The 11,603-nt window shown below is 38.0% G+C and overlaps 1 protein-coding gene across 1 annotated transcript; it reads left to right on the plus strand.

Annotated features, from left to right (window-relative positions):
- LOC129639411 (small nuclear ribonucleoprotein E-like) lies at nucleotides 1-305 on the plus strand. The gene has a single exon (XM_055564552.1). The coding sequence runs from the start codon at nucleotides 27-29 to the stop codon at nucleotides 303-305; it is 279 nt and encodes a 92-aa protein (XP_055420527.1). The 5' UTR covers nucleotides 1-26.
- Nucleotides 306-11,603: the final 11,298 nt, after the last annotated feature.

The following is an 11,603-nucleotide window of genomic DNA, read 5'->3' on the forward strand; positions in this document are numbered from 1 at the left end:
CAGTGTGATGCTTGTGAGCTTCCAGCATGACGTACAGGGGCCAGGGCCAGAAGGTGCAGAAGGTGATGGTGCAGCCCATCAATCTCATCTTCAGATACTTGCAAAATAGATCTCATATTCAGGTGTGGCTTTATGAGCAAGTGAATATGCGGATAGAGGGCTGTATCATTGGTTTTGATGAGTATAGGAACCTTGTATTAGATGATGCAGAAGAGATACATTCTAAAACAAAATCAAGAAAACAACTGGGTTGGATCATGCTAAAAGGAGATAACATTACTCTGATCCAAAGTGTCTCCAACTAGAAGTGATTGATAAAGTGAGAAATCGTTTGATAATACAGTTGGTTTTTTAGGTGTCCTTTGTTAGAGATGTAGTTCTAAAATATGTATTCATATTGTTGTGCTCACCCTTATGTTATTACCAGATGACAATAAATGCTGTGGGACTGTTTTTATCAAAATAAAAGTAAATAAATAAAATTGTGTTCCAGGTGAATAATCATGAATGCCCATAGGGAAAAAGAGCTATGGGCATGAAAATCTTAGGTGTGGATCTAAGTGGTTAATTTTTAAAAATTTTGCCTCTGGTTTTCAGCTTACACTTTCAAGAACTTCCTTTTTCTTTTTCTTAGTGGCAGGAATTCAACATACAAAGTTTATATGTAAAGCCTGAAAAAATTGCTACATAGTCATGATCACTTTGAACTCTAACAATATAATACTGCAAAGACAGTTGATTGGTGACAAAAATCAGTATGAAAGGAGACTCTATTTTCTGTGATTTGGTCCTCCGGCATTATGTCAGTATATCAAAATTGAAATTGCATGAAGATGGATTTTCTTTTTGTTATTTTTACATAATCTTCTGCTGTGCTATGCTTAGTCTCTCAGTCATGTGCAACTCTTCGCGACCCTGTGGACTATAGCCAACCAGGCTCCTCTCTCCATGGAGAGTCTCCAGGTAAGAATACTGGAAGTGTGTTGCCAAGCCCTCCTCCAGGGGACCTTCCCAACTCAGGAATTGAACCCAGGTCTTCCATATTGCAGGAAGATCCTTTACCATTTGAGCCACAATTTTAGTGTTGTACATATGTTCTTAGAATAAAAACTACAACTGGGAAAGCTGTATTACAGACAAATTGTAAAAATTCCCATTGTGATTTGCTTTTGATAGGAGACCTTTAGTTACATGACTTTTTACTTGCTTAAGGAAATGTAAATTGTACAATGGGGACCTCCCTGGCAGTCCAGTGGTTAAGACTCTGCACTCCCAATGCAGAGGGCATGGGTTCAATCTCTTGTTGTGGGAACTTAGTGGTGTAGCCAAGAAGAAAAAAAAAAAAAAAAGAACAATAAAACAATATTAAAATTAAAAAAATTCTACAATGATGAAAGACCTACATTTTTCTTGTTGGAATTTGCATTCTGAGCAATATATTCTAATGATAAAATTTTTATTTTTTTCCTCTGGACTTAAAAGTTTATGGACCTTGCTCACAAAATTGCCACTTTAAACAGAAATGAACAGTACAGAAATAGAACTCCAAATCTAGATGACTGCATGGTCTATGTGCTCTGTCTGAGCTGAGTGTCCATTACTGACTCACTTGGTTGTATGCATCTGATGTCACCTTAGCTAGGAGATATTGCATCCACAGGTGTCAATTTCAATATAAGTACACATTTTCCTTTGATGGTGCTTTCAGTGTCATTTTCCTATCAAAAAGATAGAGATACTTCTCACAGTTGAAAATTAGCTATTTCATAACTTCATGATCTTTCACCAGAAGAGAGAAATTTTTCTTGTGTGAGTAGTGTGTATCTCAGATGCTTTTCTTGGAGTAGTTACACTAAAAATAACAATTAAAAATGGGGAAAAAACCCAAACTTTGAATTTACATCTAATCCAAGCATACTGTAATCCACTTATTAGAGAGTTAGTGGCCATGCTTCTTCAATTGCATTCATACATACACACATTTGAAAACAAACTGCTTTTTAATGCAGTTAAAACTGCACCATCATCTATTTTCAGATTCTTTTCAATTGCAGCATATTTCCACAATTTTCTAATATCTTATAGTTTTTCTCACTGAGTAATGGCATCTATTTGTGTTGTAAGGATCAGTGATTTGAACACAGACAGGTTATACAGAAACAATTGTGGCTGATTATATTAATATTGCCCTTATCAGTAAGTACAAATATTAAGATGTTTAAGTAACTTTGTTAAATTAAACATGACATTACAAAACATGTGTCTCTTGTCAAATCACTACTTTATATAGTAATACAGATGAAAATTCTTTATTATACCTGTTTAGAGAAAGTTTGCATATTTACTTAAAATCAACTTCATTATAAAAACTGAGGGAAATACAGTGTGTTTGAAACAATGAGCCACAATTCAATAGTCCCTAATAATGTATGTTCTTGTATGTTCTACTGTGTGTTTTTCTTCGTTATCTTCTTATATCTGAAGTTCTATTCCCACCCCCCTTCCCTCCGTCCCTTGTATTTGATCATTTCTCTAAGTCCCTTGGCTGAACCAATCTCTTTTCATGCAGAGGATAAAAAGAGAAAAACTTCAAAGTAGGTTCAGGTAATTAACAGCTGAGGGGAATATAATCTAAACCATAGGCCCTGCTTTGCACCCAGGCTGACTCTCTGAGCCAGCCGGCAAGGGAGTGCCTATTCCCCATAGCATCTAAATCTGCTTCCTCTGAACAGCACTGCCAGGCCTTCAGTTATCACATCTGCATTTCAAACACCATGACTCTGGCATTAATTATTAATTAGCCTACAGTCACCCTAGAGGATTCAAGTTCCAGTCTGCACATACTTATTCATTGACCTCTATCTTAGTTTTTGATGGGGAAAAAACTCAGTAGAATGCTTAATCACTTCCTTTCTCTCAGACCTTCTGTTCTAGTTTCATGGAGGGGAAACAGTATATTTTCCAATTGAGAATAATCACATAGTGGCCCCCAAATTTGTTTACAGTAAAATGTTTTGTTAAATGTTGAGAGGCAAAGAAAGAATGGAATGATTTATAGACAGTATTGAATGTTGAAATGTACTTTTAAATGTTCAACACTGACTGACTGTAGTTTCCTCAAATTGGAAGATATGGTCATTGGTAAATGCTGTATATTTCTTAGTTCTTAATGAGAACAACTGCAGAACTCGTAAACTAAATTTCATCCTTGAAAAATATATGCATATGATCATCTATCAAAAATATAGATGCATATGATGGCAGGAATGTCTAAAAAATTAGAGATACAAAAATGATTTTTAAAAAGGTAGATATTCTAATTTTGGTTTATTTCAAATAGAAATCTAAAGATATTCACTTAGTAAATATTTCAATGTATAAATTATTATGCTATTTGTGACAAGCCTTGGGCCTAAATATGGAAGCCTTTACAGAATAGAGTTTAATTGACCTGAGCTGAAAGTTAAGCAGACCCAAGTATGTATCTCAGACCCATCACTTAATAAGTGGCCACAATCCCATATCATTTCTGAGATTCTGACTACCCCTTAGGAAAATGAGGATAGCATTAAAACCTACTTCATGGAATTGTTATAAGAATTAAATGACATAATGCATACAAAATCGTCATCATAGTACCTGACATATGGTTAATACTCACAAAGTGCTAACTATATTAGTAAATAATTGCTCTATTATTTTACTGTGAGCTTTCTATAGTCTGTCTAAATTTTGTTTTATTTAAATATCAATTCCACACTGCATGTCTTTCCCAATATGGAGTTTTTGAACAGCCATGTATGAATATGAGCCCAGTTATACTACTCAAAAACTACTATCACTAGTCCCCCTAATACCACTCACATGCCATCATAATTACCCCCTTCTGTACCCCAAATAATGTTTTCTTGCTTTGTATTGTGACATTTATTCTGGAATCTAGTCATCACTGATGAAAACTTCTCCCCTTAATATAAGAACCCCTGTAGGTTTTCCCAAATATTTTAGCTTCTATCCTTAGCATGAGGGGTCTCCTCTGGAACCACTGCACCTGTATGCTGTTTGTTTTCTGTGGAATTCATTCAGGAATCCCCTTTCAGGGAAACTGTGACAAAAATAAGATTTGAGCATAGATCTTGCTATTTCTGGGCTTCCCCTAGTGGTAAAAAACAAACAAACAAAAAACCCACCTGCCAATGCAGAAGACGTAAGAGATGAGGGTTCAGTCCCTGTGTTGGGAAGATCCCCTGGAGGAAGGCACTGCATCCTACTCCAGCATTCTTGCCTGGAGAATCTCATGGACAGAGGAGCCTGGTGGGCTACAGTCCAAGGTCACAAAGAGTTGGACACTACTGAAGCATCTTAGCACACATGCACTTACTATCTGCCAAGATTGAGTCTGTTTCTAATACTGAAGTGGAAAGAGATGGTGTCTTGTTTTGAGTTTAAATTCAGAAATCCTGTTCCATACAAAGTTATAAATAATAGTTAAAACCTGGTACTATAAACACTCTATAATGTTTAGATTGTTCTGCTTTTTGTATAGAAAAAGTGTGTTTTTTATTAAAGATTTATATATTTACAAATTTTTATTTTACCATGGTTTCCATTGTTAGCATTCACACTGGCAGAAAATTAGGTTAGTCAGATTAGCTGAGGTGAGAATGTCAACTTACCTGCACTGATAATGATATTAAAGTGAATTTTAAACACATACCACAGGTGCAGGTATAGAGAATGAGCAAAAATTGTCACCTAAATAATGATTGTACCATGTAAAAAATAAATGGTTAGTGAATCAGTTTCCTAGTGGAATAGAACTTTGTGTCAACTCTTGTTACTTTTCTCATTTTTTGGTTGTTGTTGTTCAGATGCTAAGTCGTGTTCAACTCTTTTCAACCTGATGGACTGCAGCTAACCAGGCTTCCCTGTCCTTCACTATCTCCCAGAGTTTACTCAAACTTATATCCATTGCATCAGTGATGCCATCCAAATATCTCATCCTCTGTTGTTCCCATCTCCTCCTGCCATCAATCTTTCCCAGCGTCAGGTTCTTTTCAAATGAGTCAGCTCTTCACATCAAGTGGCCAAATATTGGAACTTCACTTTCAGCATCAGATCATCCAATGAATATTCAGGGTTGATTTTCTTTAGAATTAATTGGTTTGATCTCCTTGCTATCCAAGGGACTCTCAAGAGTCTTCTCCAAACCACATTTCAAAGGCATCAATTCTTTGGTGCTCAGTTTTCTTTACTGTCCAACTTTAACGTCTGTATATGACTAATGGAAAAACCATAGAACCCAAGAAAATAAAATCTGCCACTGTTTCCATTCTCTACCATCTATTTGCTGCAAAGTGATGTTACCAGATGCCATGATGTTAGTTTTTTGAACATTGAGTTTTAAGCCAGCTTTTTCTCTCTCTTATTTCACCTTCATTAAGAGGCTCTTTAGATCCTTTTCCCTTTCTGCCATTAGGGTGGTATCATATGCATATCTGAGGTTGTTGATATTTCTCCCCACAATCTTAATTCCAGCTTCTGATTCATACAGCCCAGCATTTCACATGCTGTACTCTTCATAGAAATTAAATAAGCAGGGTGACAATATACAGCCTTGATGTGCTTCATTCCCAATTTTGAACCAGTCCATTGTTCCATGTCTGGTTTTAACCGTTGCTTCTTGACCTGCATACAGGTTTCTCAGGAGGCATGTAAGATGGTCTGGTATTCCCATCTCTTTAAGAATTTTCCACAGTTCCTTGTCGTCCATGCAGTCAAAGGCTTTCCTGTAGTCAATGAGGCAGAAGTAGATGTTTCTCTGGAATTCCTTTGCTCTCTCATGATCTAATGACTGCTTGCAATTTGATCTCTGATTCTACTATTTTTAAAATACAACTTGTACATCTGGAAGTTCTCAGTTCATGTGCTGTTGAAGCCTAGCTTGAAGGATTTTGTTAACATGTGAAATGAGCACAACTGTATGGTAGTTTGAACATTCTTTGACATTGCCCTTGTTTGCAATTGGAATGAAAACTGACCTTTTCCGGTTCCCTGATGGCTTAGTAGATAAAGAAACTGCTGGATTCAGGCAGACACAGTTCCATCCCTGGGTGGGGAAGACCCCCTGAAGGAGGAAATCACAACCCACTATGGTATCCTTGTTCGAAAATTCCCGTGGACAGTGAAGCCTGGTGTGCTACAGTCCATGCAGTCGCAAGAGTCAGACATGACTAAGCATGTGCTGCTGTGGCTTTTGCTGAGTTTTCCAAATTTGCTAGCATATTGAATGAAGCACTTTCACAGCATCATCTTTCAGGATTTGTAAGAGCTCAGCTGGAATTCCATCACCTCCACTAGCTTTGTTCATGGTAATGCTTCCTAAGGACCACTTGACTTCGCATTCCAGGATGTCTGGCTCTAGGTGAGTGAACACACCATCATGATTATCGGGGTCATTAAGACCTTTTTTGTACAGATCTTATGTGTATTCTTTCCACCTCTTCTTAATCTCTTCTGCTTCTGTTAGATCTTTGCCGTTTCTGTCTTTAATTGTGCCCAATTTTGCATGAAATGTTCCCTTGTTATCTCTAATTTTCTGGAAAAGATCTCAAGTCTTTTCCATTCTATTGTTTTCTTTTTTTTTCTTTTCTTTTTTTTTTTTTTTTTCCTGCGTTGCTCACTTAAGAAGTCTTGTTTATCTCTCCTTTCTATTCTCTGGAATGCCACATTCAATTGGGTATATCTTTCCCTTTCTCCTTTGCCTTTTACTTCTTTTCTCAGCTATTTTTAAAGGCCTCCTCAGACAACTGATTTGTTTTCTTGCATTTCTTTATTTCTGGGATGGTTTTGGTCACTGCATCCTATACAATGTTATAAACTTCCATTCATAATTCTTCAGTTCTAATCCCTTGAATCTATTCATCAATTATAAACAATTTGACTTAGGTCATACCTGAATGGCCTAGTGATTATCCCTACTTTCTTGAATTTAAATCTGAATTTTGAAATAAGGAGTTCATGATCTGAGCCACAGTCAGCTCCAGGTCTTGTTTTTGCTGACTGTATAGAGCTTCTCCATCTTTGGCTGCAAAGAATATAATCAATCTGATTTCGGTATTGACCATCTGGTGATGTCCATGTGTAGTGTCATTGGTTATGTTGCTAGAAGAGTATGTTTGCAATGGCCAGTATGTTCTCTTGACAAAACTGTGTTAGCCTTTGTCTTGCTTCATTTTGTACTCCAAGGCCAAACTTGCCTCACTCCAGGTATATTTTGACTTCCTACTTTTGCATTCCAGTCCCCTATGATGAAAAGGACATCTTTTTTTGGAGTTATTTGTATGAGGTCTTGTAGGTCTTCATAAAATCCTTCAACTTCAGCTTCTTCAGCATTAGTGGTTGGGGCATAGACTTGGATTACTGTGATAGTAAATGGTTTGCCTTGGAAATGAACCAAGCTCATTTAGTTGTTTTTGAGATTGCACTGCATTTCAGACTTGGTTGTTGACTGTGAGGGCTACTCCATTATTTCTAAGGGATTCTTGCCCACATTAGTAGATATAATGGTCATCTGAATTAAATTTGCCAATTCCAGTTCATTTTAGTTCATTGATTCCTAAAATTTTGATGTTTAGTCTTATCATCTCCTGTTGACCATGTCCAATTTACCTTGATTTATGTACCTAATACTTTGGGTTCCTATGCAATATTGTTCTTTACAGCATCAGACTTTACTTTCACCACCAGACACATCCACAACTTGGTAACTTTTCCACTTTGGCTCAGCCTCTTCATTCTTTCTGGAGCTATTTCTCTGCTCTTCCCCAGCAGCATATTTAGCACCTACTGACGTGGGGATTTCATCTTCCACTGTCATATCCTTTTGCCTTTTCATACTGTTCAAGCTATGCTCAGTATTCAAGGAAAGAATACTGAAGTGGTTTGCCACTCCCTTCTCCAGGGGACCACATTTTTTCAGAACTCTCCACCATGATCCATTGCTCTTGGGTGTCCCTGTATGGCATGGCTCATAGTTTAGCTAAGTTACATAAGGCTGTGATACATATGATCATTTTGGTTAGTTTTCTGTGATTGTGGTTTTCTTTTTGGAGGCCAGGGGGTTGTAGTTCTTGCTTCTTCTGTCTTCCCACTGATGTATGAGGATAAGAGGTTTGTGCAACCTTCCTGATGGGAGGGACTGGCTGTGAGGAAAACTGGATCTTACTCTGGTGGGTAGGGTCATGCTCAGTAAATCTTTTATCCAATTTTCTTCTGACAGATGGGGCTGTGCTCCCTCCCTGATTAGTTGTTTGGCCTGAGGTGGCTCAGTGCTGGAGTCTGTAGTCTCTCTGGTAGGGCTACTGGCTCTATGGTAAGACTAATCATGACCTCCTCCAAGAGAACTTATTCCAACACACTGCAACTCCTAGAACTACACTGCCAGTGCTCCTGTCACTGTGGCAGGACTCTCTCAACCCACATCTCCAGAGGAGACTCCCACATACTCACTGGCAGGTCTGGCTCAATCTCTTATGGGTAGTTGTTCCTTTCTCCTGGGTCTTGGTGTGCACAAGATTTTGTTTGTGTCCTCCAAGAGTTTCTGTTTCCCCCAGTCCTGTGGAAGTTCTGTAATCAAATCTTGCTGACATTCAAAGTCAGATTCCCTCACGATTCCCAGTCCCTTTGCCAGATACCCTAGTCAGGAAGTCTGATGTGTGGCTTAGAACCTTCACAGCAGTGCGAGAACTTCTTTGGTATAATTGTCCTCAGTTCGGTTCACTCACCTGGCATCTCTATAGTAGGACTCCAGGGTCTGTGGTGGGGCTAATGGTGACCTCCTTCAAGAGGACTTACGCCACACATCCCACATCCCAAGACTGCTGCAGCCAGTGCCTCTGCCCTATGGCAGGCCACTGCTGACCCATGCCTCCACAGGAGACCTTCAAATACTCATAGGTAGGTCTAGCTAAATTTCTTGTGGGGGTCATTACTCCTTTCCCCTGGGTCCTGGCGTGCACAAGGTTTTGTTTTGCTCTCCAAGAGTCTCTGGCAGGCATGAGGTTTGACTTGAACATGATTGCACACCTCCCATCTTCTCTTTTCAGCTTCTTCCTTGTCCTTGAACATGGGGTATCTTTTCTTGGTGGGTTCCAACATCCTCCTCTCAATGGTTGCTCAGCAGCTAGCTGCAATTTTGGTGTTCTTGCAGAAGATGAGTGCACGATTTTCTACTCCACCATCTTGCTGCTAAGTCACTTCAGTCGTGTCTGACTCTGTGTGACCCCATAGACAGCAGCCCACCAGGCTCCCCCATCCCTGAGATTCTCCAGGCAAGAACACTGGAGTGGGTTGCCATTTCCTTCTCGAATGCATGAAAGTGAAAAGTGAAAGTGAAGTCGCTAAGTCGTGTCGGACTCTTCGCGACCCCATGGACTGCAGCCTACCAGGCTCATCCATCCATGGGATTTTCTAGGCAAGAGTACTAGAGTGGGTTGCCATTGTCTTCTTCCACTCCACCATCTTGAATTCCTTTCATTTTTAATGAAGGGCTAAAATAAAAGCATAAAAGACATACTTAGAGAATTTTCAGGTAAAGTTAATATATTGTATGGGAATTAGAATTCTGAAAGACTTCAATAGAGTGATATGCTAGGACTGAGAAAATTGGAGTTAGATGAGACTTCAAAAATCATCTAAATTAATACAAAAATCTCTTCTATAGCACTCTTGAACAATTGTCCTATAGTCTTTATTGGAACAAGTCTATTGATATGAACTTCACCATGTCAAAAAACAGCTCGTTTCATTTTGGCAGAGTTTTGTTAGAAAGCTATGCCTCACATTGAACCCAAATTCTAGTAACCAAGTTTGGGAAGCCTATTTGTTTCCAAATGACATCTCTTTGAATATCTGAAAACAATTTATTTACCCTGCATTATTAGGTTTTTTTTTTTTTTTCATTCTTTTTATCTTCAGCTACTCCACCCATTCATCACTGAAGTGGTTTTAAGATCTCTCACTCTATTTATCTGGCACAGCAAATGCTATAGACTAGGTGGCTTTAAAAACAGAGTTTGTTTGTTTGTTTGTTTGTTTGTTTTCTCACAGTTTTGAGTCAGAAGTGCCAGTATAGTTGGATTCTGATGAGGGCTTTCTTCCTGACTTGTAGATGGCTTTCTTTTCACAAAATCTATCAGATTAGGGTCCCATTCTTATGACCTCACTTAATCTTAATTACCACCTTAAGACTACATCTCCAGATATAGTCATATTGGAGGACTGGACTTCTACATATAAATTTGGGGTGAGGAGGACACAATTCAGTCCATAGCATTCACTATCCCAGATTACATACACTTAACACTCTCATATAGTCAGAGTTACTCTTATAATGTAGTGAATTAATGTAATCCAGGTGAGATCTGAGCAGTGCAAATAATGGGACTGTTTCTCTTTTTGGACAATATGCCATAATTTTTCTGTTATGACCTAAGACTGTATTTAGTTTTATAGAAGCTATTTAAACAGGTTAGTCAGTTGTGTCTGACTCTTTGCAACCCCATGAACTGTAGCCCTCTAGGCTGCTCTGTCCATGGGATTTCCAGGCAAGAGTACTAACTGCAGTGGATTGCCATTTCCTTCTCCAGGGGATCTTCCCAACCCGGGGATTGAACCCAGGTCTCCTGTATTGCAAGCAGGTTCTTTACCATTTGAGCCACCAGGGAAGCCAGTAGCTATTTATGTTGTATATATAATGCCTAATGAAAAAAGTAACAACCTCGCCACTCACATTTAAACTTTTGGTGACTTCTCTCCATTATTTTCTTTGCTTTTAAGTGTCTGTAAATATAATCGTAATAATACTTTATAAGCAATTGTATGTGCTAAAAATTTCAACTTATTATATGAATTCCCTATGTTCCCTTTTTATAAATGTTTTTAAATATTTCATATTATTTCATCTTAAGGGTATTTCATAATTTACAAAAGCATTCTTTTCTGTTGACTTTACAAATACTGTAAACACAGTGAGATTTATACTTGAGCCCATATTTATTTGTAAATATTTTAGGATCTTTTTGTTCTTAGATTCATCTTGTGGGTGTATGCATGCACACACACATACACGCATCATGGTTTTGTTTTCTCAAATAATAGCTATCCTTCTTAGGATTGTGTCACTAATAAGTTTAAGATTCTTGTATATCCTAGTATACATTGAAAAAACATTGTTGAGAAGGCTAAAGGTCAAAGACAGAGTCACTGTTTTGCCACTTGAGATTTATGTTCAGATTTACAAAGAATTCATTAATCAGCACTCTTTAAGAAAACTTGTATATCAAATTACAAATTCATACAGCAAACATTTATCTAATGTCTATCAGGTAAAACGTGAGATTCTGAAGTCAAAATGGACCTTAGATAATCATATATTCCAGGGCCCTAACATGAATTTTAAAAATCACCTTAATTAATTATGTTTTGGAGTTGCCTCATTGCATGACATATGGGATCTTAGTTCCCAGACCAGGGATGGAACCCATGCCCCCTGCAGTGAAAGTGCACAGTCTTAACCACTGAATTACCAGGGAAGTCTCCCA

Source organism: Bubalus kerabau, chromosome X, assembly GCF_029407905.1.
Source record: "Bubalus kerabau isolate K-KA32 ecotype Philippines breed swamp buffalo chromosome X, PCC_UOA_SB_1v2, whole genome shotgun sequence".
Taxonomy (NCBI): Eukaryota; Metazoa; Chordata; class Mammalia; order Artiodactyla; family Bovidae; genus Bubalus; species Bubalus kerabau.

Excerpts from the sequence above, each read along its gene's own strand:
- LOC129639411 (XM_055564552.1), top strand. The coding sequence starts at position 27 with ATGACGTACAGGGGCCAGGGCCAGAAGGTGCAGAAGGTGATGGTGCAG.